The 27030-nt window shown below is 40.5% G+C and overlaps 1 protein-coding gene across 3 annotated transcripts; it reads left to right on the top strand.

Moving 5' to 3' along the window:
* Positions 1-241: 241 nt before the first annotated feature.
* LOC311130938 (integrin alpha-L-like) lies at positions 242-27030 on the top strand. 3 transcript variants are annotated; one of them, XM_084163753.1, is made up of 32 exons: positions 246-300; positions 1342-1410; positions 7822-7936; positions 10393-10490; positions 10718-10785; positions 11176-11290; positions 11507-11637; positions 12500-12642; positions 12773-12926; positions 13735-13870; positions 14109-14185; positions 15810-15933; positions 16075-16217; positions 16452-16592; positions 16796-16993; positions 17116-17246; positions 17434-17588; positions 18116-18282; positions 18491-18613; positions 18768-18838; positions 18951-19092; positions 20266-20364; positions 24032-24111; positions 24339-24416; positions 24524-24602; positions 24858-24965; positions 25067-25108; positions 25229-25354; positions 25438-25551; positions 25655-25690; positions 25796-25906; positions 26010-27030. In XM_084163753.1, exons 2-32 carry the CDS (start codon positions 1362-1364, stop codon positions 26055-26057), a joined length of 3402 nt encoding a protein of 1133 aa, XP_084019879.1. In that variant the 5' UTR covers positions 246-300; positions 1342-1361; the 3' UTR covers positions 26058-27030. The 3 variants fall into 3 exon arrangements, with proteins under 3 accessions (XP_084019880.1, XP_084019879.1, XP_084019878.1); XM_084163754.1 differs by lacking the exon at positions 1342-1410 and having other exon boundaries at positions 242-300; XM_084163752.1 differs by lacking the exon at positions 246-300 and having other exon boundaries at positions 1157-1410.

The raw sequence follows: 27030 nt of genomic DNA, 5'->3' as shown, positions 1-27030 counted from the left end.
GTCTTTTCGTTTAATACATATGATTCTATAGCGCTTTTCTAAAACCCAAAGACGCTACAATAAGTAAATATAAGGAAAACTAACACATAAAAGCAACAAATGACCTGGGATAGGGTAGAAGAGGAGGCGGGAAGAAAGAGACAACACAAACAAAAACTTCTAGATGGTGTGTAGATAGTTCAAAACAGAACGGCAATGTTGCAATCCCCAGAGGACATCCTCTGAACTTTGCACTCTGCAACACACTGCAATAAGATGTGCACTGACAGTCCAAACACAGGGGGATTTCAACGCTCTAATGTAAGATTTCTTATATCATATTTATTTTATTTTAAAATTGTATTTAACCATATTTTGACAGGGAGTCATATTGAGACCAAGTTCTCTTTTGCAAATGAGGCCTATAATTACAACGATAGATACATCAAGAACAATTACAAAATGCAAAACAGCACAAACAGCAAACATGAGGGTGTTGAACTTCAGCAACATTCACACTGTACGTGTCAGTGTCAAAAGGATGTCACTACATAGTCATAGAGCATTGTGGTTAAAAGAGTACCTAAACCCTTCCTCCCACAGACTATTTGTGTGCTGAGCTGTCATAGTCTACTTATCTTATTAGATCAAATGTCAATGTGTTCAATGTGGCAATTGGGACAAAATGTGATATATTCATATGTGAAATAAAATGAAACTCAACTGAATATCCAAATAAGCTCAGGGTCACCCTGATGAAGGCTGTTGTACTCCTGAACATATTTAGGCTTGCCATAACAAAGGGGTTGAATACTTATTGACTCAAAACATTTCAGCTTTTCATTTAGCATGAATTTTCACATAAACTTTATATGTTCAAATTCAGAATCCAATATGCTTCCCAAAAATAACATGGTTGCTGTGGAAGAAACAGAAACTTTATTTTGATTGCCGATTTTCTGCATTTATCAGAGTGCCATAAGGTAGCCTGATTTCAGATGCGTCCATTTAAACAGGATTATTAAGGAAATTGTTATTCTTGCAAAGCATGTAAATGTTTTAATCAAACTATTATCTTAATCTGAATATCTCCAATAATCCAATTATTGTGTGCATGTAACCATACTCATTATGGGGTATTGTGTGTAGGCCAGTGAACCCCATCAAGGGTTGTGAATACTTTCTGACGGCAATGTACATCCACATTCTCACCCAAATGATAGTGAACTACCGCAGCTACTTTTGGGGGTGGAGACGCACTCTTATATGAAGAGGCACACAGGAAACAAAGTGCAGGAAGACATGTAAATTTCATTTGCAAAGGTTGAGTGTTGCAATATTTCCCCCCTCACTGCATGCTAGTGTACAAAGTGAAGGAGAAGATGTCCGGGCAGGGAACCCTCTCCCTGCTCACCTGCATGGCAGCCATTGGTAAGTGCTGACCTCAGCTTAATATTCAATTACATATTAAAGGGGTTGGACAAAACATCAGTTCAACTCACAAATTTAAAAAAAAAATACTTTCAGTACTACATATTTTAAATTACGGTTTAGTTTTTGTTTTGCTATTCCTGACAGTGTGAAATACCCAAATATATCAAATTGTTCACACCACTGTAATCAATAAGTATAGTTGAAGTAGAGGAGGATATGTTTTCAAAATGGATGCTTAACTTGCACAGGGATAATTTATGTCAAAGGAAGGTGCCTAATGTTGCCATCAGCGTCGGCCAATAAAATCGAATGCTCTAAATTTCATTTACAGAACTAGTCATATCTTTACTTGTGGTTTTATGTCAATAACGGTAACCCACTTCCACCAAAAACTTTTTTGGTTTTGAGGCAATAGTTGGTTGGAACCTTTTAAACCTAGATAACACTTTATTGTGCATTAATGTTTTTGAGACAGTCAATGCTAAGCATGACCTATTGGACACATTTTTCATAGTGAAAAAGTAATAAATAAGATATGTACAATGTTACAGCTGCATTACCTTTTTGAGGGCAGTTCTGGCTGAACAACACACCTAGCACACCCATGTTTACTCAGAAATGTTGATTTCTCAAAATACGTTTGTGCACCTTTTCATCCATGTGCACATATTACAGACTGAACCTTTTTTACACCACACTATGATCAGCTGCGGGGCATTTTTCTTCTTATAAGGAGGGCACGCTTTGATGCTATATTTATAGTTAGGCTATATATAATATAATCAACCAATCTTCCACCAACATGGTTCTGTGCCAATGCACCACATTACCAATAAGCAAAGCATTAACAATGAACGTTCCAACATGCATGGGACCAGAGGCATTTATTTGGGCTGGACTAACCAATCCTGGGGCCCAGGGCAAGAACTTCTTTAACCAACTGTCAGCCTAAATGTACAGTGCATTCGGAAAGTTTTCACATTTTGTCACATTACACCCTTATTCTAAAATTGATATTTTTTTTAATCCTCATCAATCTACACACAATACCCCATAATGACAAAGTGAAAACAGGTTTTTAGCATTTTTGGCAAATTTATTAAAAATAACAAAATAAAAGACCTTATTAACACAACTTGATTGGAGTCCACCTGTGGTAAATTCAATTGATTGGACATGATTTGGAAAGAAACTCACCTGTCTATATAAGGTCCCACAATTGACAGTGAATGTCAGACCAAAACCAAGCCATGAAGTCGAAGGAATTGTCTGTAGAGCTCCGAGACAGGATTGTGTCGAGGCACAGATCTGGGGAAGCATACCAAAAACTTTCTGCAGCATTGAAGGTCCCCAAGAACACCTTGGCCTCCATCATTCTTAAATGGAAGAAGTTTGGAACCACCAAGACTCTACCTAGAGCTGGCTGCCCGGCCAAACTGAGCAATCAGGGGAGAAGGGCCTTATATAGACAGGTGTGTGCCTTTCCAAATCATGTCCAATCAACTGAATTTACCACAGGTCAGGGAGGTGACCAAGAACCCAATGGTCACTCTGACAGAACTCCTCTGTGGAAAAGGGAGAACCTTCCAGAAGGACAACCATTTCTGCAGCACTCCACCAATCAGGCCTTTATGGTAGAGTGACCAGACGGAAGCCACTCCTCAGTAAAAGGCACATGACAGCCCGCTTGGAGTTTGCCAAAAGTCACCTAAAGGACTCTCAGACCATGAGAAACAAGACTCTCTGGTCTGATGAAACCAAGATTGAACTCTTTGGCCTGAATGCCAAGCATCACGTCTGGAGGAAACCTGGCACCATCCCCACGGTGAAGCATGGTGGTGGCAGCATCATGCTGTGGGGATGTTTTTCAGCGGTAGGGACTAGGAGACTAGTCAGGATTGAGGGAAAGATGAATGGAGCAAAGTATAGAGAGATCCTTGATGAAAACCTGCTCCAGAGTGCTCAGGACCTCAGACTGGGGCGACGGTTCACCTTCCAACAGGACAACAACCCTAAGCACACAGCCAAGAAAATGCAGGAGTGGCTTCGGGACACGTCTCTGAATGTTCTTGAGTGGCCCAGCCAGAACCCGGACTTGAACCCGATCTAACATCTCTTGAGATCTCTTGAGAGACCTGAAAATAGCTGTGCCAAGCTTGTAGCGTCATACCCAAGAAGACTCAAGGCTGTAATCACTGCCTAAGGTGTCTAAAAACCTGTTTTTGCTTTGCCATTATGGGGTATTATGTGTAGATTTATGAGGAACATTGTTTTTTAAATCCATATTAGAACAAGGCTGTAACCTAACAAAATGTGGAAAAAGTCAAGGGGTCTGAATACTTTCCGAATGCACTTACATTCAGTATAAAAAATATGTAATTCAGAACACAGCGGCACAATGTGTAGTGGCATGTTGTAAGATTTGGGAGAAGCCTTGGTAAAAGGGAAACACGTATAGGCTATCCTGTGCTATCCAGATGATGTGCCGTGGTCCTCTGTAGCTCAGCTGGTAGAGCACAGCGCTTGTAACACCAAGGTAGTGGGTTCGATCCCCGGGACCACCAATACACAAAAATGTATGCACGCATGACTGTAAGTCGCTTTGGATAAAAGCGTCTGCTAAATGGCTTATTATTATTATTATGTGCCAGCCCAGTGCTCGGCTCTTTTGTGCATCTCCGAGGTGGGAGTGACAATATCAGGACCATGGCCAGAGGCCAAGCGCTCTGCCAAATTGATAACGCGACAGACCCATCCCAATGAGCAACAACAGAAATGAATGAATTTACTTTAGGAAACTTTCTGAATGGACAGAGAGAATTAGCAAATTCACACGCATACCCGTCAAATGTTGGCTATCAAAACCTAGGCCTTGGATAATGCTAAAACAATGTAGCCTATCAAATTAATTGACAAGGAAAGTTTGAATGGGGAGAGAGACAGCAATGCGATAGTAGGCCTATATTATGAAGAACTACAGTTGAAGTCGGAAGTTTACATACACTTAGGTTGGAGTAATTAAAACTAGTTTTTCAACCACTCCACAAATTTCTTGTTAATGAACTATAGTTTTGGCAAGTTGGTTAGGACATCTACTTTGTGCATGACACAAGTAATTTTTCCAACAATTGTTTACAGACAGATTATTTCACTTATAATTCACTGTATCACAATTCCAGTGGGTCAGAAGTTTACATACACTAAGTTGACTGTGCCTTTAAAAAGCTTGGAAAATTCAAAAAAATGATGTCAAGGCTTTAGAGGCTTCTGATAGGCTAATTGACATCATTTGGATAGGCTAATTGACAAAAAATGGAAGACCTCCACAAGTCTGGTTCATCCTTGGGAGCAATTTCCAAATGCCTGAAGGTACCACGTTCATATGTACAAACAATAGTACGCAAGTATAAACACCATGGGACCACGCAGCCATCATACCGCTCAGGAAGGAGACGCGTTCTGTCTCCTAGAGATGAACGTACTTTGGTGCAAAAAGTGCAAATCAATCCCAGAACAACAGCAAAGGACCTTGTGAAGATGCTGGAGGAAACGGGTACAAAAGTATCTATATCCACAGTAAAACGAGTCCTATATCGTCATAACCTGAAAGATCGCTCAGCAAGGAAGAAGCCACTGCTCCAAAACTGGCATAAAAAAGCCAGACTACGGTTTGCAACTGCTCATAGGGACAAAGATCGTACTTTTTGGGTAAATGTCCTCTAGTCTGATGAAACAAAAATAGAACTGTTTGGCCATAATGACCATCGTTATGTTTGGAGGAAAAAGGGGATGGCTTACAAGCCGAAGAACACCTTCCCAACTGTGAAGCACGGGGGTGGCAGCATCATGCTGTGGGGGTGCTTTGCTGCAGGAGGGACTGGTGCACTTCACAAAATAGATGGCATTATGAGGAAGGAAAATTATGTGGATATATTAAAGCAACATCTCAAGACATCAGTCAGGAAGTTAAAGCTTGGTCGCAAATGGGTCTTCCAAATGGACATTGACCCCAAACTTCCAAAGTTGTGGCAAAATGGCTTAAGGACAACAAAGTCAAGGTATTGGAGAGGCCATCACAAAACCCTGACCTCAATCCTATAGAAGACTTGTGGGCAGAACTGAAAAAGCGTGTGCGTGCAAGGAGGCCTACAAAGCTGACTCAGTTACACCAGCTCTGTCGGGAGGAATGGGCCAAAATTCACTCAACTTATTGTGGGAAGCTTGTGGAAGGCTACCCGAAACGTTTGACCCAAGTTAAACCATTTAAAGGCAATGCTACCAAATACTAATTGAGTGTATGTAAACTTCTGACCCACTGGGAATGTGATGAAAGAAATACAAGCTGAAATAAATCATTCTCTCTACTATTATTCTGACATTTCACATTCTTAAAATAAAGTGGTGATCCTAACTGACCTAAAACAGGGAATTTTTACTAGGATTAAATGTCAGGAATTGTGAAAAACTGAGTTTAAATGTATTTAGCTAAGGTGTATGTAAACTTCTGACTTCAACTGTATATGATATCTAAATCTGTCTCCAGCGGATATAATTTGCCTCGATCTTGCATAACACATGTCAGGTGGTTTGGCAGCATAGGCCTTCGAATTATAGATTAATATATGAATTACCCTAATTTCTAATTTAAACATCTCTCGGTTTTCACTGTTCCCGTCTGCACAATTCATGCATATCTGCTGGCATCAGCTACACTGACCTCTCTTCCCCTCTCCTCTCTCTATTCCTAATAGCTCTTGTATGAGTTGGTTAGCTCAATGCGAGTCCCAGGAATAGCAATATAGTTTGTTCACTTATTTTGAGCAATTTTGTAAACTATTATTCGAGGGGGTAAGCAGCTTGCATTTGCTTGCTCAGTATAAAATAGGCCACAGCGTTGACAATGAGAACTGGCGGGAAGTTTGAATGGCTAGCGTGTGGCTCTGGTGTAGTGTGATTGGCTGGTGGTGATAAATTGATACCCTAAATTGCTGCACTGATGCATTGCAAATGTAGGCTACAGGACAGACAGTGATAAATTCATTAATTAATTCACACAACTCCTGCTGGTGGGGGTGATGCTTTTTAGTGACGCGTGATGTTAACAAATCCATCGGTGCAGTAAGATTTGAATTGCACTATCATTCAAAATGCCATAAGGGGCAAGGGGAGGAGGGATGATTTTATCATCTGTAATTTTAACCCATGAATTCATTTGGAAATTAACATTTTTAATATTTCTATCAATAATAAATAAATATTCAAATTGTAGATCAAATGTTTTTTTGGGTAGCACAAAAGTCAATTTAGGGAGGCATTTGCCCCCCAATACAGCCGGTACTGATTTTCACTGAGCATTATGTCATATTTTAGGCTGTCCTGTGTTTTTAGGCTGTCCTGTATCCAATGCCAATTTCCCATGTTGTAGGGAAGATCGGATATCTAAGATGTGTGAAATGCTTTTTAAATTATGTATTTTATTGTACATCGTGGATTAGGTCTACTAGACAAATATTTACCAATATTGTTTTTATGCATCTAACCCAAATATGTGTATGTCTGAAACCAGGTTTCCATCCAACCTTTTTATGAGAGTGAAGTATATTGGATAACTTTTGTTTTTTATGACAGGCCTGATGGAAACAGAAAATGTGTCGGTAAACTTTCCAAATGTCGACAAAACAAAACACGCTAGACAAGGTGGGATCTTTTTTTGATGGGGTAAAATTAATTATGCGAGAAATGTCTGTGCAAACGCTTTTATGCACAAATATGTATATAATAATCATCATATCCGAAGTAAATTTGGAGTCACGTGATAACATGTTGCGTGGTCCTCCCACTATGACTCGCCGGGAAAGCATACAGTTTATTAGGCTACTAATGTAATAAATGATGATGAACTTCACAGGGCGGTGAAAGTGCATGGTGATGAGCTTGATGATCATTTCCAATAAATATTGAGGGTCTTATTCTGGTGACATGGTCATCTATGCTTGGCTGCCGTTTGACAAGTAAAATAATCTCGCTTTTTTGTCCATAATAATCTCATCATGTAGGCTATAGGCCTGCCCGCACTGTATCTGCGAGCTGTTGGCTAGAGCCCACATGCCAATACCAGAGTGGGCACACTCGCTATATAACGCTATTTCTTTGTGAGAAAACCATCAGTAGAGTTGAAAATGCTAAGGAAACCCATTTAAATTGGGAATTTAACTGCAAAAGGTATTTTTATGTGCACTACGTCATCACGCACAGCCTTTTACAAGTCCATTTGATGGAAACATCTCTGGTGAGAAAGGGTGTGTATTGTTTTTATGCAGGTTTTAAAATATTCGCATGTAAATCTGTCGCAATTGGATGGACACCTAGCTAATCATCTGATTGTGCTTCTCTACCCTTCTTTGTCAGCTGTCTCTTCAATGGCTTTTAACATTGATGAAACAAACCCAAAAATCTACAAAGGGGAGGAACAGGATTTCTTTGGATACAAAGTCCTGCAATTCATATCTGGCAAGGAGAAAGGGCAAGTGTTATTGTTATCATCATAATGAAAAATGCAAAGTATTATGTTACAAACTTCATCTGCTAAACAGTGTCACACACCTGAGGAAACAAAAATGATCCGAAAAATGCACCTGTGTCTGCAAACATGCACTATATGTATCCACAGCCATGTATTTAGAAAATATATGGCTCTGTATATATCTGTAAGACATTATTCATCAGTGCACATTTACTTACGTTTCTTAAATTATGTGAGCTGCTTCCAATGCCCATGATTGTTACATAATGTGCATCAGTGTATTAGTTATGCATACGTTGATGGAATGGAAATGCCGTAGTATCACACCTCTGATAACATCCTGCCTTCCACCTTCACCATGCAGTTGTTATTGTAACACTGTAACAAATGTTTTGCAACCACTCTTAGTCTAAAGTTTGTCATACACTCAGTGGCCTGTTTATTAGGTACACCACCCTGTTCACGAAAATGGATCGCTCCTATAGACAGTGAGTCTCGTGGCCTTGGCTTGCTATATAAAGCAGGAAGACAGACATTGAGGCATTCAGTTACTGTTCCATTGAACGTTAGAATGGGCAAAACGAGTGACCGACAGTGGGGAGAACAAGTATTTGATACACTGGCGATTTTGCAGGTTTTCCTACTTACAAAGCATGTAGAGGTCTGTAATTTTTATCATAGGTACACTTCAACTGTCCAGATTTTTTTTCTCCAGAAAATCACATTGTATGGGTTTTAAGTAATTAATTTGCATTTTATTGCATGACAAAAGTATTTGATACATCAGAAAAGCAGAACTTAATATGTGGTACAGAAACCTTTGTTTGCAATTACAGAGATCATATGTTTCCTGTAGGTCTTGACCAGGTTTGCACACACTGCTGCAGGGATTTTGGCCCACTCCTCCATACAGACCTTCTCCAGATCCTTCAGGTTTCGGGGCTGTCGCTGGGCAATACGGACTTTCAGCTCCCTCCAAAGATTTTCTATTGGGTTCAGGTCTGGAGACTGGCTAGGCCACTCCAGGACCTTGAGATGCTTCTTACGGAGCCACTCCTTAGTTGCCCTGGCTGTGTGTTTCGGGTCGTTGTCATGCTGGAAGACCCAGCCACGACCCCTCTTCAATGCTTTTACTGAGGGAAGGAGGTTGTTGGCCAAGATCTCGCGACACATGGCCCCATCCATCCTCCCCTCAATACGGTGCAGTCGTCCTGTCCCCTTTGCAGAAAAGCATCCCCAAAGAATGATGTTTCCACCTCCATGCTTCACGGTTGGGATGGTGTTCTTGGGGTTGTACTCATCCTTCTTCTTCCTCCAAACACGGCGAGTGGAGTTTAGACCAAAAAGCTATTTTTTTGTCTCATCAGACCACATTACCTTCTCCCATTCCTCCTCTGTATCATCCAGATGGTCATTGGCAAACTTCAGACGGGCCTGGACATGCGCTGGCTTGAGCAGGGGGACCTTGCGTGCGCTGCAGGATTTTAATCCATGACGGCGTAGTGTGTTACTAATGGTTTTCTTTGAGACTGTGGTCCCAGCTCTCTTCAGGTCATTGACCAGGTCCTGCCGTGTAGTTCTGGGCTGATCCCTCACCTTCCTCATGATCATTGATGCCTCACGAGGTGAGATCTTGCATGGAGCCCCAGACCGAGGGTGATTGACCGTCATCTTGAACTTCTTCCATTTTCTAATAATTGTGCCAACAGTTGTTGCCTTCTCACCAAGCTGCTTGCCTATTGTCCTGTAGCCCATCCCAGCCTTGTGCAGGTCTACAATTTTATCCCTGATGTCCTTACACAGCTCTCTGGTTTTGGCCATTGTGGAGAGGTTGGAGTCTGTTTGATTGAGTGTGTGGACAGGTGTCTTTTATACAGGTAACGAGTTCAAACAGGTGCAGTTAATACAGGTAATGAGTGGAGAATAGGAGGGCTTCTTAAAGAAAAACTAACAGGTCTGTGAGAGCCGGAATTCTTACTGGTTGGTAGGTGATCAAATACTTATGTCATGCAATAAAATGCAAATTAATTACTTAAAAATCATACAATGTGTTTTCTGGATTTTTGTCTCTCACAGTTGAAGTGTACCTATGATAAAAATTACAGACCTCTACATACTTTGTAAGTAGGAAAACCTGCAAAATCGGCAGTGTATCAAATACTTGTTCTCCCCACTGTAAGTGACTTTGAGTGTGGCATGATCATCGGTGCCAGGCGTGCTGGATCCAGTATCTCAAATGTTTTCCTGGCACACGTCAGGTCCCTTGGTACCAATTGAGCAACAAACATTTCCGACACCTTGTAGAATCCATGCCCCGAAGAATTCAGGCTGTTCTGTAGGCAATGGGGGTCTGACCCGGTACTAGATGGGTGTACCTAATAAACTGAGTATATATATAAGTAGTGACACAGGCTCATCTAAATCGACAAACCTATACTGTAATTTCTCACCCACAGGGTAATGGTCAGTGCGCCACATCAGAAGAATGGATCTGGTGGAATCTGTAGATGTGCTCAAGACCGAACAAACTGTACAGACTGTTACACTCCTGAAGGTAGAGATGGAAGTTGATGATACACTATACTGTACTTACTGGACTGCAATTTAGAAAGGTGGTTACCTTAACAAAATGAATAATTATAAGAACATGTAACACCTATCACGGTAACCATGGCTAATCGCTATTTGTCAGAGCATTAACATATTGTTGAAATGTCAACAAGATCTTGAAAATGAGAAACACTAGTTGATTCTGCAAGTCTGCCTTTTCCCTTCCAACAGAAACTGACACAATCAAGTACATTGGACTGTCTATGGCTGGACAATCTACTTCTCCTCCAACGTTCACTGTAAGATAAACACCAAACAGTTAATTTGATCATATTCTTGTTTTCAAATACTCCATGTGAGTATACATGTGTAATACATGTGTTTGGCTGCATTTACATAGGCAGCCCAATTCTGATCTTGTTTTCACTAATTGGTATTTTGACCAATCAGATCAGCTCTGAAAAAGACCTGATGTGATTGGTCAAAATACCAATAAGTGGAAAGAAAGATCAGAATTGGGCTGCCTGTGTAAACCTAAATTACTTGTTTCACTTGAGTCATGAAACAATAGCTCAACAATCTAAAAATTATCATGGCAAATTCCTGTAAATCTCTTTTGAAGCCATCTGAGGTCCACCAGACAAGCCATTATTTTATCTAATTTACAATTACTTATTATCCTCATTCAGGCCTGCAGCCCTGGCCTGGCACACGAGTGCGATGGGAACTCCTATCTGAACAGTATCTGCTATCAGTTCAACAGCCAGCTCCAGATCACTTCTAACTTCACACCTGCCTTCCAAGGTATAACAGCAAAATTGGAAGACAATTGTCGATATTAATAACATAACCCAATATTTGTAGGTTATATTGACTGTTTATTCATATAATGCTGAATTACATTAGGATTAGGTCAAAAAATATGAATTGTGAATGATAAGATCTGGATTTCTGAATATGTAAAGAATATTGTGAGTGTTATCCATCATATACATTTCTTTAATTAACTTTCTCTTCCAGAATGTACTAAGAAAATTGTGGACCTCGTTTTCCTCTTTGACGGATCAGGAAGCATGACAGGGGACGAATTTGAAGAGAACAAAGGTTTCATAAACAATATCATGACAACCCTAAAAAACTCCTCAATCAAGGTAAACTTCCCTTTTAAAGTTCATAACTTGAATCATGCTTGTGAGGTTGCTGAACATACATCTGTTTATCTTAGAAGTAAAGGTGCCTAGAAGAAGCTTTTTGGTTGCCACACTGACAGAACCTTTCCAGTTCAAACAGGTTCCTTGAGGTACCCCTCTGAAAAGGGTATTCGAGGAACCCCTGTGTAAAGGTTCAAACCAGAAACTTTTTGTGATGGGACAGATTACATTTTGAACCTTTAAAAAATATATATTGTAGAGGTGGCAGCCTATCAGATTGGATGAGTGGCTTATTGGAGGTGTATCTTTCAGATTGTTCTTTTGGCCATCCGTTAGCGTAAATGTAATTCCTGTTTATCATGTTAAGTTTGTGCACTGCAATTATTATTCTAATATAATATTAACATTTCTGTTTACATATAGTAATAAAGGGGTAACTATTCTAACTTCAGGATTTGCATAGGCTCTTAAGGAACTCATACACCTCTGTAAACCTCATTGAAGCTTCATTCAACCTTAACATGTGATTACAATACAACAGATCAGATGAACAAGAATGACATTTACTCTAATGGTTGACCCAAAAAATATCTATGTTAAAGCCACACCCCATACTAAGCCACGCCTCCACTCCAGGGTTCCTCCAGGAACCCAATGCTACATTGAACCATTAAAGGTTCCTCCAAGAATCCCTCAATTAATGGAAGGTGCAAATATGACTAGCAATGGTTCCTTGAGGATCTTCATGGTTCCTCGAGTCACCACTAATTCTAAGAGTGTATGTGCTATACCCAGGTTGCTGCATGGAAAGTATGGAATGAAATCAATATTAGTTATCTTTTCCTATTTTTTTTAACCACAGTTCGCAGCGGTTCAGTTCTCATCAACAGCCAGGACAGTTTTCGACTTCAATGACTACCAAGAGGGGAGAGCCTTGACTAATCTTATGAAAGAAGAGCACATGGGTCTTCTAACCAATACACATCAGGCGATAGACTTTGTCTTGTAGGTCACAGTTGATCATTATTAATCAGTTTTACTTTAAAAGTTCTGACCAAATACTCGGAATATGATCAAAGGGGATTGTGGTGTAAGAAAGATTGCTTGAACTGTTGTTTGTATACATCTATTTCAGGAAAAACATTTTTGAAAACCAAGCTGCCGGCGCCACCGCAGATGCAACTAAAGTACTGGTCGTAATAACAGATGGAAATCCCAGTGATACTGATAGAAAGTTGAACTCTATCAAAAGAAGTGATGAGAAAAACATAATCCGCTTCGTCATCGGGGTATGTCCTTAAAAGGGGAGAGCCTGCATACCCCCAACACAACAACACACAATTGTATGACTTAATTCCATTACAACTGTTTCATTCCCATAACTACAGCTGGTTGATCACTAGCCAAAACATTTTGACTAGAAGGTATGCTCTCCTCCTAGTTGAAAAGACTAAATGCCAATATATTTGCATCTCTGTGAACTTCAAGTTAAAAGGTTTGCAAATGTACCTCAATCCAGAGATGGAACGTTTCACTGTAGTCCTAATTATCCCACAACAATTTACGGTGAATGGAGAATATTTAAATACTGCTCTTTTTTAATTAAACTGCTGTGGTATCGCGTCGAATGCTGGTAGGTATTGCTGTCAATCAAGGAGTCCGCTTAGGCTGCACCGTGTTTAGAGGCTTTTATTAAAATCACGAGGTTACAGCATAAGTTACAGACCCGCGGAGTCTGGAGAAGCCCCTTCCCAAATTAATCTGAATGCTTCTGACCCTTCTTCGTTTTTCCCCCAGTATATATAAACTCCCCAAGATGTGGGTGGCTCCCTCTACTGTCCAATCCCCTGTCTACAACACACTCTCCTTCATTCTCCTTCCTCCAGTCTTTGTTACTTTGTTAGTACTTTTATTTTATGATGTGAAGCACTTGGTTACTTGTATTGAAAAGCCCTATACAAAAATAGTTATTATTATTACTAGTCTCAAGGGTCCAGTCCAACTTCCCAGTTACGATGTGGATGTTTAAATATCATTCATATTGAAAAGGAAATTAGACTTATAATTCCTGCCCTCAAGTGATATATTTCTTGGCAGGTCAAGAATGTCAATTTGACGAAACTGAAGTCCCTGGCATCAGAGCCAAAAGAGAACAACACTTTCCTCATCCAGGACTACAACGGACTAAAAGGAATCCTAGACAACTTTCAAAAAAAGATCTTCAATATTGAAGGTACAACTCCGGATTCAGTTGAAATCTCTTAGTACTACTTACTTATTTTTCAGTAAAGTCCCTGTCAAGTGAGAGTTGTTATTCATATAAAATACTTCCGTAAGATTCCTGAAGTGGCAATACTGGTCATCTCCTGAAATGTACTGGTATTTATTTCTGGTGATAACACCTTACTCAAAACATTCCACAGTAGAAGTATCAATGTATCGCTATTAATATCAGTGTCCGTATGTTCTAGGTTCCAAGACTGCTCTGGCTGGAAACTTGACTAAAGAGATGTCTCAGAGTGGGTTCAGTGCTGTCTACGGTAATAAGGTGAGATATCGCGATAATATGTCCACTATGTTTTATCATCATCTTAACATTTTTATAAATGTACTGACCACCATTGTAACTAGTTTATGGACGCAATATATAAACTCAGCAAAAAAAGAAACGTCCTCTCACTTTCAACTGCGTTTATTTTCAGCAAACTAAACATGTGTAAATATTTGTATGACCATAACAAGATTCAACAACTGAGACATAAAATGAACAAGTTCTACAGATATGTGACTAACAGAAATTGAATAATGTGTGCCTGAACAAAAGGGGGGTCAAAATCTAAAGTAACAGTCAGTATCTGGTGTGGCCACCAGCTTCATTAAGTACTGCAGTGCATCTCCTCCTCATGGACTGCACCAGATTTGCCTGTTCTTGCTGTGAGATGTTACCCCACTCTTCCACCAAGGCACCTGCAAGTTCACTGACATTTCTGGGGGGAATGGCCCTAGCCCTCACCCGCCGATCCAACAGGTCCCAGACGTGCTCAATGGGATTGAGATCCGGCCTCTTCGCTGGCCTTGGCAGAACACCGACATTCCTGTCTTGCAGGAAATCACGCACAGAACGAGCAGTATGGCTGGTGGCATTGTCATGCTGGAGGGTCATGTCAGGATGAGCGTGCAGGAAGGGTACCACATGAGGAGGATGTCTTCCCTGTAATGCACAGCGTTGAGATTGCCTGCAATGACAACAAGCTCAGTCCGATGATGCTGTGACACACCGCCCCAGACCATGACGGCCCCTCCACCTCCAAATCGATCCCGCTCCAGTGTATAGGCCTCGGTGTAACGCTCATTCCTTCGTGATCCGACCATCACCCCTGGTGAGACAAAACCGCGACTCGTCAGTGAAGAGCACTTTTTGCCAGTCCTGTCTGGTCCAGTGACGGTGGGTTTGTGCCCATAGGCAATGTTGTTGCCGGTGATGTCTGGTGAGGACCTGCCGTACAACAGGCCTACAAGCCCTCAGTCCAGCCTCTCTCAGCCTATTGCGGACAGTCTGAGCACTGATGGAGGGGTTGTGCGTTCCTGGTGTAACTCGGGCAGTTGTTGTTGCCATCCTGTACCTGTCCTGCAGGTGTGATGTTCGGATGTACTGATCCTGTGCAGGTGTTGTTACACGTGGTCTGCCACTGCGAGGATGATCAGCTGTCTGTCCTGTCTCCCTGTAGTACTGTCTTAGGCGTCTCACAGTACGGACATTGCAATTTATTGCCCTGGCCAGATCTGCAGTCCTCATGCCTCCTTGCAGCATGCCTAAGGCACGTTCACGCAGATGAGCAGGGACCCTGGGCATCTTTCTTTTGGTGTTTTTCAGAGTTAGTAGAAAGGCCTCTTTAGTGTCCTAAGTTTTCATAACTGTGACCTTAATTGACTAACGTCTGTAAGCTGTTAGTGTCTTAACGACCGTTCCACAGGTGCATGTTCATTAATTGTTTATGGTTCATTGAACAAGCATGGGAAACAGTGTTTAAACCCTTTACAATGAAGATATGTGAAGTTATTTGGATTTTTACGAATTATCTTTGAAAGACAGGGTCCTGAAAAAGGGATGTTTTTTTGTTGTTGCTGAGTTTAGTTGATTAATGCTTATTAATGTTTTATTTCCTCTACAGGACACCTTGGTTTTGGGCTCAGTGGGATCAAACAACTGGCGTGGATCCCTCTTTGAGACTGAGGGTCTGAGATCAGAGGAAAAGGAAATTCAGGACCCCACCTTGGACAAAGACTCATATATGGGTAATGGAACATTAAGCAAAAAAAAAATATTGCTCAAAAGTGAATTTGAACAAACACTATTTTCAAGGCTCCATTAGTTCAGATGTTTCAGTGAAGGGAGTGTAGTTACAATGGACCTACATTGCTTTATTGTTCTTATAGGATACTCTGTAGCTGTTGGGAAGAAGAAAGAGAACCTTCTATATTTTACCGGAGCACCAAGATCTGAACACATGGGACGGATCCTACTTTTTAACAAGGTTAACAACAACTGGACTGTGGCACAAAGATTGTCTGGAGAACAGGTTGGTAACATTAGCTATTTCTTTGAGCAGTGTGGTATATCAATCAAGTTATACAAGAGGGACACCATGAAACCAGCTTTTGGGGTTACTTCAAAGGTTGAATCACTACTCCCATAGTAAAGAGGAACACAGTTACATTATATAACTTTTTATATTTACTTATGAGTTTCATTCAAAACCATATGGCGTCTTCAAACATTTCAAAACTATGAATATACGTTTTGATGTTCTCAGATGGGCTCCTACTTTGGGGCAGAGCTGTGTTCTGTGGACATAGACTCAGACAGCAACACAGACTTCCTCCTGGTGGGTGCACCAATGTTTCACCAACCTCCGAGAGAGGGCAGGATCTACGTTTACACACTGACTGATAAGGTGGGCTTAACTGGGAATCTCTGAACAACAGATTCAAATGCTGCAATTTGTGGTTGAATATGTTCATCAGGGACAAAGTGATCTGGAAGCCGAAATGGATTCATTTGGATATGAATATCCATCATCTTCAATAATACTGCACAAAAAGACAGTATAATTCGGATTGATCTTCATGTGATCTCTCCTCACCCTTCCTTTCTTAGTTGGAACTGAGGATGGAGATGAATGTGTCAGTGCCGTCTCCGGGTAGATTTGGCTCCTCCATCTCCTCTCTCACAGACCTGAATGGAGATGGCCTGAAGGATGTAGCTGTGGGCGCTCCACTTGAGGACGATCGCAGGGGGGCCGTGTACATCTACCTGGGTGAAAAGCTAAGGGGGATCTGCCCTGAATTCAGCCAGGTGAGGCAGACAAAGATGTATATCATTCAAAGAGGCTCTTCATGCTCAAAGAAAACAGACTTCCCTCCTGGGATATCAATATCAATGCCTTTTTGTTAAATGTGTATGTCTTCTTACTGCAGCACATCTCAGCTGCGGTGATAAGATCTAAGCTCCAGTTCTTTGGCCAGACGATTGATGGGAAGATGGACCTGGGTGAGGATGGACTGACTGACATCGTAGTAGGAGCGCGTGGCGCAGTTGTCGTCTTGAGGTATGAGTCCATAAAAAGGATAAGAAAAGACAGCTGGTTTAAACTGACAATTGTTTAACCAGTAAAAATATCCCACTAGTGTGCAATCCACCCTGATTGGGGGCTGCGCTCAATGAGGTGTGGGTGTAGCTACCCAACATCATACAATGTAGGCTAACATCCCAATCTTTATCTCAATCGCTCACAGGTCGAGACCGGTCCTCAGCGTGTCCACTCATCTCCATTTCCATCCCTCGGAGATCAACACTGATAACTTTGACTGTCTTGCAAGAGAGACCATTTCCCCCGTGGTCACTTTAACAGCCTGCTTTAACATGGCAGAGGCAACAAAGAGTAAAGCTGGTAAGATCTCTCAGAACTTTTGCAACACTGATGGCTTTTTGCTTTCCAACAGAAATGGAGTCTTGATCTAAGACCACATAATTGTGGCCTTGGTGGTCTAGGTCAGAGCCTCGGTGCATAGCTAAATCACTGACCACCAAAAGTGGGTCTTGGTCTCTTCCCTGTCTGAAGACCAATGGAGGCTGCTAAGGGGAGGATGGCTCATAATAATGTCTGGAACGGATCAAATTGAATGGCATCAAACACATAGAAACCATGTGTTTGATACCATTCCACCTATATGCTCCAGCCATTACCACGTGCCCGTCCTCCCCAATGAAGGTGCCACCAACCTGTGGTGAAGACCCAGATGAAGTCCTAGTGTATCGAAAGGTTGGACCTTGGTCTGGATCTGGGTCTCAAGAGTTAAGGTCTTGACTCCATCTCTGCTTTCTACTTTAATGCCGTCCATCAGCAGGCAACCATGAGGTTCAGAACTTCTCTCCCTGATAAGGTGGCCATTTAAGATTTATTGTGTACTTTTCTAGGAGCGCTGAGTGCAGGGATGAACGTCTCCTACTCGCTGGTTGTGGATCCAGTGAGACAGAGGAGCCGAGCCTTTTACAGTGACACGAACAAAGGGGTCAGAAGACTTCGCTCTACTGTGGAGCTGAGAAAGGAGCGGACCTGCTTCAACCACTCAGTCTACATGACAGTATGATCAATAAGAAACTGTAGCTATGCAACAATACAACAACCGTAATGTATCTCCTAGGGAGGGGATTTAATGATTAACAAGTTGTTAGGTTGTTTAATTATTATTGAATTGTTAGTGTGTGTCGATCTTATTCAGTGATGAGAAGAATTAGAGTTTTGCATGACTATGGATAGGGAAATGAATGCCACATTGTCTTTTCTTCCAGCAATGCGTGATCGACACATTATCGCCCATTATCATCCAACTGAATTTTTCTCAATCTGAAAGCCAACAAGAGGGTCCTACTGCCATTCTGAATACTGATAGTCCTACACAGGCTGTGGTCGAGGTACGAGGGAACATTTTGTGTCTGACTAAAACCTGTTCACTTACAATGATCAACAGTAATTGCAATGACTGCGGACTGAGTACTGTAATTTAGCCAAAGACCTGTGAAAACAGGTAATCTAAACACATTCACAGTTGTCTTGAATTCGTTATAGGTGCCCTTTGAAAAGAACTGCAAAGAAAAAGAAACCTGTGTGGCAGAGCTTGAGGTGGACTTCAACTTTATGTAAGTATCTGATAAACAGAGGCAACATAAAGTAACTTGTTTGTAGGTATAATAATTTCTGACGGATAAAAAAAAGGATGTTTTCTGACTGTAAGGTCTTGTCTCTTATCAGAACCTCAACTTTATTAGTGGTGGACCAGAGTTACTTTAATGTGACTATAAGACTGTCCAATCATGGGGATGACTCCTTCAACACTAGTCTAACCCTCCTCTACCCTCCTGGCCTCTCATTCTCCATGATGCATCTTCTGAAGGTAAAACCGACCCCCCTCCATCTATTGTGTAATTCATTCTGATGTTTTCTTCTTGCTCTCATCTAAACCAGTGTTATTCATTCCTGGAGACCTAAAACATGTTCAGCCAATTAAGGGTTTGATGATTAGTTTAATCAGGGGTGTTCGTGCTGGGCTGGAACAAAAGCTTGCCTTGCTCATCTTCTTGGTCTGCAGGACCAGGATAGAAGGACATTGACTTAAACACTAGTTTGCAGCCAAACATTTAAATTTTCACTACATGTGCTAATTATTCATAAAAGTAAAATATTAAAAAGGTGCACTATGCAGAAATCACTCCACCATTTTCTGGTTACTAAAATTGTAATAGTTAATTTCAGTTTGTGACCAAACAAGCAAGTATAGTGTAGAGAATCATTGTACCATCTAAACCGCTGTGAAATATATTTTCCAAAACCAAAAATATTGTATTGTCAGCTGTTTGAAGCTGGTGTACGAAACCAAAAGTAAGACGCAAAAACAAAACTTAACGGGAAGCACAGTGTGAGGTTCCTAACAAACAGAGTAAAAACTCAAACGGACGACTAGGAAAAGCTCAAACCAAGTTTATTCACCCACTGGGTCATACAGCTGCAAAGACAAGGAATGATTACACAAGCATATATATATATTTATAACCTCCTACTAGGCGTGGTCAACTCCTTATACATCTAGACAGCCAATACATTTGTTTCAAGGCAGGAACTTTAACTGGCTCCTCTCACTGGTGTAGTCATGGCCCTACCTGATGCTAGAACCTTCGTGGGCGTGGAAGTGTATGTGTGTGAGATAGGACTGTAGTAAGAGGGTCGTTGTGGTGGGCCCCTCTGGCCCCCCTCCCAGAGATTTCTTCTCAATTCAAGCTAGAATACAACAACAGAAATAGTGCACATAGAACAGATCTACCCCTTCTCAGACTTGCTTTCAATGAGAATGACAGATCTATAACTCCCATTTCTATGTTAATTTGTTCGGGTCGCCCAAAAACGTACATATTGCGATTTATGCATAGTGCACCTTTAAGTGTTGAATTGATTAATTCCTTGAAGTGGTAAAAGTTTTACATGCTCGCTTGTTTATTTTAGACTATGTCAGTGACTCAGATGTACAAACCGGAATTATTTACACAATTGACGTATTGTCTGTATTCCATAGTCTACAAGGAGAACTGTGTTCAGCTGTGGTGGTCTGGAAGGTGAAATGGACAGAACTACATGCAGTGTCAGCATACCTGTCTACCGTAGTAAAACTACAGTGAGTGATTACTTAGATATACCAGCTGTGCTCAACTGTGAATACACCGGTAAAGCTATAAAATGTTGTCCCTAAATGATAAAGATTCGAGCTAAAAGCAGTGACAAAGCAGTAACTCAATGTAATTAAAACAGCTTTGATCTTTGAGTGATTCAGTGCCTTCAGAAAGTATTCACACCCCTTGACTTTTTGCACATTCTGTTCTGTTACAGCCTGAATTTTAAATGGATCAAATTGAGATTTTTTTTATCACACAATACCCCAAAATGTCAAAGTGGAATTATGTTTTTTGAAATGTTTACAAATTAATAACAAAATGAAAAGCTGAAATGTCTTGACTCAAAGTTTTCAACCCCTTTGTTATGGCAAGCCTAAATACGTTCAGGAGTAGAAATGTGCCTAACAAGTCATTAATCCCAACTTGGGAAATTGTTTTATCACAGCATGCATCATCAATGACTTAAAATGACAGGACACGCAACAATGACCAACACATGATAAAAACCAAACATATTAAGACACAAAGGCACATGCACCATAGTATCCCTAAAATAATAGTCTGAATCAAGAGCTATTTTTTGATCCTATTCTGGGAGAAAAAAAACTGGCAACAACATTTTCCAATAGGAAGACCTCATAAAACAGTTAATCACTTACACTCATTACAAAGCTTCATGGCTGTGGGTAAAAATGACCATCTAAACCTATCTGTTGAACATCTGGGCAGGATGAACCTTCTACTGAAGCTGCTCCTGTGTTGCATTAGAGTCCCGTGGAGTGGGTGTGTGTCATTGTCCATGATCATGTGGCTTTTTACTTGCAGCCTTTTTATGAACATGTCTTGCATTGATTGCAGGCTGCAGCCAATTGTAGCACTGTCTTTCTTAATGATTTTGTCAAGCTTGTTTAAGTCCTCCTTAGCTAAATTCCCTTTCCAGAACACAATGGCATAGGTCGCTACACTCGCCACGACATTGCTGTAGAACATACTGTTAAGTTTTGTCAATTCAAATCTGGTATTAGGAACAAAAGAGGTCAATACACGTCTTCTAAAATAGACTAGTATTTTAATTAATGCAAAACACTTCAATGGTAAATATGATGTTCGTATATACGGGTCCACTGAAATACCACGCAGGGCACTCAGAGAACTGATCCATTGTTATAAGTTCTTCCTTAAAATACTCTGACAGAGATAGTTCCCGCTCCCTGCTGGCCAATCAGAGTAGAGACTGAGCGTGGTTTAGACTTACTCAGCCTATCGTTGGCGCACAGGCTGGTCCCAGCCCCTTGGCGCTTCACTGTTGCACACTGTTGCCAGGCATAAGTTGTTATCATCACAACTTGTCTCGAGTCAGCACCCATAGACACAGTTCCCCTGTACTTTCCCACCCTAACTATACTCTTTGTACCTACGTCCTTGGACGGTTCAACAAAGAGGCAGTGTTTGTGTCTGTGAGACACAAGTTCTTATCTCATCCTACCCCCTAACGTTCCTCACATGAATCACAGCTTGTTATGTGAAACAATTTATATCAGTACAGTACAAACCTATTATGTTTAATCATTAATGCATTCTTTCTAAGCTAGGCATCACATCAAGTTATAAGAAAATAGATCCCCACAATACTAAGCATTTTGTTACATACATTAAAAGATCTAAGCTTCCTTAAAAAGTACATTCTGGATTGGGCTTTTTTGTAGCCACTGAGAATCCTCCTTCCAGTTCAGTTTGTTGTCCAGTATTACACCTAAGTACTTATAACAGTCAACAGTGCCAATCTCTTCACCATTAACAGAAGTGGGCTTAAAAACATATGTTTTTTTTCCTAAAGATCTACCACTAGCTCCTTGGTCTTCAGCACATTCAGGTCCAAGTAATTGGCCTCACACCACTTCACAAAGGACTCAGTTGTATCCCTGTGATGAGCATAGTCTCCTCTCATGACACAGCTTACTATATGTCCTCTTGTTTCGTAGTCGTACATCTCCACTGCATCCCCTTTTCATTCCTTTCATCAGGCTCTAGCTGTAGTCGGCCAACTTTACTTGGCTGTAGGGCATGGAGTTCATCCCGGCTGCATGTTATCAAGGTCTCTGCACTATCCGAGTGCAGTCTCTAAACTCACCGCGGCTAGCAGCAGAGTAAACAAATACTTCCAGTCCTCCATCTTCTTAGTGCCGTCAGTACAACCACAAAACAAACTGTTATATGCAAGACAAACAAACAAAAGCAATTGTAGATGTGCGCGCGAATGAGCTCGCTACAACAGGGGCAGCGCCTCGGACGCTAGTGTTTAACATGATTTTTGAATGACTACCTCATCTCTGAACCCCACACATTAAATTACCTGTAAGGTCCCTCAGTCGAGCAGTGAATTTCAAAACACAGATCCAACCACAAAGACCAGGGAGGTTTTCCAATGCCTCGGAAAGAAGAGCACCTATTGGTTGATGGGTAAAAATACATTGAATATCCCTTTGAGCATGGTAAAGTTATTAATTACACTTTGTATGGTGTATCAATACACCCAGTCACTACAAAAATACAGGGGTCCTTCCTAACTCAGTTGCCGGAGAGGAAGGAAACTGCTCAGGGATTTCACCATGAGGCCAACGGTGACTTTAAAACAGTTACAGAGTTTAATGGCTGTGATAGGAGAAAACTGAGGATTGATCAGTAACATTGTAGTTACTCCACAATATTAACCCAATTGACAGAGTGAAAAGAAGGAAGCCTGTATATAATAAAAAAGATTCCAAAACATGCATCCTGTTTGCAAAAAGGCACTAAAGTAATACTGCAAAAATTGTGGCAAAGAAATTAACTTTTTGTCCTGAATACAAAGTGTTATGTTTGGGGAAAATCCAATACAACACATTACTGAGTACCACTCTCCATATTTTCAAGCATTGTGGTGGCTGCATCACGTAATGGGTACATTTGTATTCGTTAAGCACTGGGGAGGTTTTCAGGATAACAAAGAGACAGAATGGAGCTAAGCACATGCAAAATCCTAGAGGAAAACATGGTTCAGTCTGCTATCCACCAGACACTGAGAGATTAATTCACCTTTCAGCAGGACAATAACCTAAAACACAAGGCCAAATCTACACTGAAGTTGCTTACCAAGAAGGCAGTGAATGTTCCTGAGTGACCGAGTTACCGTTTTGACTAAAATCTACTTGAAAATCTATGAAAAGACCTGAAAGTGGTTTTCTAGCAATGATCAAAAACCAATTTGACAGAGCTTAAACAATTTGTAATATAATAAATGGGCAAATGTTGCACAATCCAGGTGTGGAAAGCTCTTAGACTTACCCAGAAAGACTTACAAAGGTAATCGCTGCTGAAGGTGCTTCTACAAAGTATTGAATCATGGGTGTGAATACTTAAGCAAATGAGCTATTTCTGTATTTCATTTTCAATACATTTGCAAAAATCTAAAACCATGTGTTTACTTTCGTCATTATGGGGTGTTGTGTGTAGATGGGTGAGAAAAAAAATATATTTCATCCATTTTTAATTCAGGCTGTATCGAAATGTGGAATAAGTCAAGGGGTATGAATACATGCCTTCCATTTTTTCCCCACTTCCACAGTTTTTATGATCCAATTTCAATCAAGTCTGACTTTTTTCTTGTCAACTATGCATTTTCATTTTCAGGCAGTGTTCACCAGTAAATTCCAGATTTTGAATACATACGACTGGAATGACACAATGGAAATGACCGTCATCGGACTGAGGTAGAAATCTGCTTCCAATGTGAATATGTTAGAGCAGTAGCTAGAAGAGAGATTAGAATCAGTCCAGGAAACTCCATTAATTTCCCCATGCAGTTGAAGTAGTTCACATACATTGCTTAAAACGAACTACTTTTACACAACCTCAATACCTTCTACTCAGTTAGATGGACTTCATAGCATTCCATTTATGTACACAAAACATGCATTTGCCTTTGCTTTATTTACAGCGACAATGGAAACTCAACCAATAGTTCCCTTACCAGGACCATCCCTGTTCAATTTGCAGTTGACCTGGTAGCAAAAGCGTAAGTATTTATAGGCCTATACTATACATTTTGTTTGAGAATGACTGCATCAAGTTAATTTAATAAAATCAAGGTGACTTAAATATATTTACACTTTTTTTTTTAAGCCTTCCTCAAGACTCCATCACTTACATTAACTTTACTCTGGAGAATAAATTACCCAAAACACTGGTGAATGTATATGAGGTAAACAAACAATCAACTGCTATTGCTGTGACTGATCTTAAAAGTGTGATTCACACAATGTGGGGGTAATGTGCTAGATCTTTTTATACTCCAAAAACAACAACAAATTAACTACACTGTCGCACTAGGCTTGCTCTTTTAGGAGTTAAGGTCTGTGTTTTGTTACACATTCTGTGACAAATGCCTTTGTATAAAATCTTTATACATATATTATTGTTAGATTGGTTGAATGATTAAATGTCCCACTGTTTACAGGTGCAGAACTTGGGTTTTAAGTCTGTACCCGTCACAGTCGCATTCACATTCCCAACTAAGCTTGAGCACAAATTTGAAATGAAGGACTACCAAATATCTCTCTTAAAGGTAAACTGTTCACATTGCTTACGAAAATGCTGACACGTTACTACCACAATCTCTTTCAATAGGAAACAGCCTAATACAAGTTCCCTTTCTTTTCTTTGAAGAACAATACTCAATGTGGAAAGGTTATCAATTCAACAACAGAGGTGAGTATTCAAATATGCCACTCACTCTTGACATTGTTGGTAACCTATCCAATCAGGTTACAACTCAGTATAGTAATCATGTTACTGAAACACACATTTTGCTTCTGGCTTTGTTAACAGTACTGCTCTCCAGAAAAATACTGCAAGTCCATCGAGTGTGAAAGTTTCCTTTTGGAGAAGTTTTCGACAGTTACATTTGTGCTGTCTGGAAATGTAGCCTTCAAGGACCTTGAACAACATGCAAGGGTCTGTATCAAGACAAGTTTAACAAATTATGGTGCAGAGTAACAACATGCTAATAATTCTACTAACAATATCTCATTCTAAAGAGCATGCCATTGCCAAAGAAATACACTGGGGATAGAGAAACAGTCAATTTCAGCAGTTTTGTCAAACTCAGCTATGACAAAAAGCGATACATCCAGACAGCGAGTGAGACAGAGGTAAGTCTCCTGTACAAAATCTCTCCAACAAAGAACAAAATATTTATCCAGAAAAGATTCACAAAAGCATCTTCAATTTATTAAATGCTCCTTTGCTTTTCAGGATAAAGGGGACTCTACGAGCTTCCACCAAACTCAGGTTATTCTGTTTGTGGAATTAAACTGATTTACAGTATGAGATGTAAAAAAAAAATATCCTTGTTCCATCACTAAACAATCATGGTCTCAAAATTTATTCCTCCAGATTGATGTTCAGGCTGAGATCATCATTCCTCCACATAGACAGCTGATAATAGGGACAGGAGTTGGAGTAGGAATCTTTCTCCTGATCATCGTCACAGTGGCCATGTATATGGTGAGTACCAATGCTGCGACAGACTTTGCTTCTGCACTGTAAAGGACCAACTCTTTGATTGTTGAACTGTTCAACATTGTTTTTCCCTTTCCTTTCTACTCAGATGGGATGCTTCAAGAGAAAAACGCTTGATGATAATGAAGGGGAATAGAGTGAGCAAGATGACGCTGCTCAGCCTAACAACATCTGTGTTAACATATCAGAGAAGCAGCCACAGCCTGAGAGAGAGCCTGAGAGTGGAGCAGTGGAGTCAAAACCTCTCCTTGACGACATTCAGACAGAAAACAATGGCTTCCCAACTAGCAGTGAGGCGGTAGGGGAGGGACCAAAAGAGAAACAGGATGTGTCAGAGTCAGAAGCAGGCTAAAGGAGTAGTAGTCTAAAACCTGTATTTATGGAAAATATGTTTGAAAAGGGTATTTTGTTCTTAAATGATATTGTAAATTGGAATGGTACAGTTATGTCTTTCATTGAGTTATCAGAATTGTATGGGAAGGTCTGCTCAATCCAAGATTACAACCAATTGATTACAGCATTATCCCCAAAATGGAGGAGTTAGGTGGCGGTGGGAGGAGGTAGGGAACTGGTCTGTCTGCCCAATATAAAGGATCCAAACTGGCGGAGGAATAAAAATAGCATAAATAGGAAAGTATACCAGTTTCATTTGAGGACCAGGAAGTTGACAGCTGTGCCATACAGATTGCTAAATAGTTGGGAAGATGTTTTTGATGTACCGATTCCATGGTACAGGGTGTATGAGTTGATATATAAAACGACGCAAGATTCAAGACTTCGTGCTTTTAAGCTAAAATTATTGTACAAAATTCTTGCCAACAACAAAACTTTGAATATTTGGGGCGTACAATCGCAGCTCTGCAGATTTTGTTGTGAGAGTACAGAATCATTAGACCATTTGTTTTGGTATTGCCCTCAGGTAGCCTGTTTCTGGTCTCAGGTTCAGGAATGGCTGAAAATGGAATTATTTTATTTCAACTTATTGTGGGAAGCTTGTGGAAGGCTACCCGAAATGTTCCCAAGTTAAACAATTTAAAGGCAATGCTACCAAATACTAATTGAGTGTATGTAAACTTCTGACCCACTGGGAATGTGATGAAAGAAATAAA

This window comes from Coregonus lavaretus, assembly GCF_964263955.1.
Source record: "Coregonus lavaretus genome assembly, chromosome: 6".
Taxonomy (NCBI): domain Eukaryota; kingdom Metazoa; phylum Chordata; class Actinopteri; order Salmoniformes; family Salmonidae; genus Coregonus; species Coregonus lavaretus.
This window is presented reverse-complemented; position numbering and strand designations above follow the sequence as displayed.

Coding starts and splice junctions, on each gene's coding strand:
- LOC311130938 (XM_084163752.1), top strand. CDS start 1,335: ATGCTAGTGTACAAAGTGAAGGAGAAGATGTCCGGGCAGGGAACCCTC. Junction 16,994..17,115: donor TCTGCCCTGAATTCAGCCAG/GTGAGGCAGACA, acceptor TTCTTACTGCAG/CACATCTCAGCTGCGGTGAT. Junction 19,093..20,265: donor CCATGATGCATCTTCTGAAG/GTAAAACCGACC, acceptor TGTATTCCATAG/TCTACAAGGAGAACTGTGTT.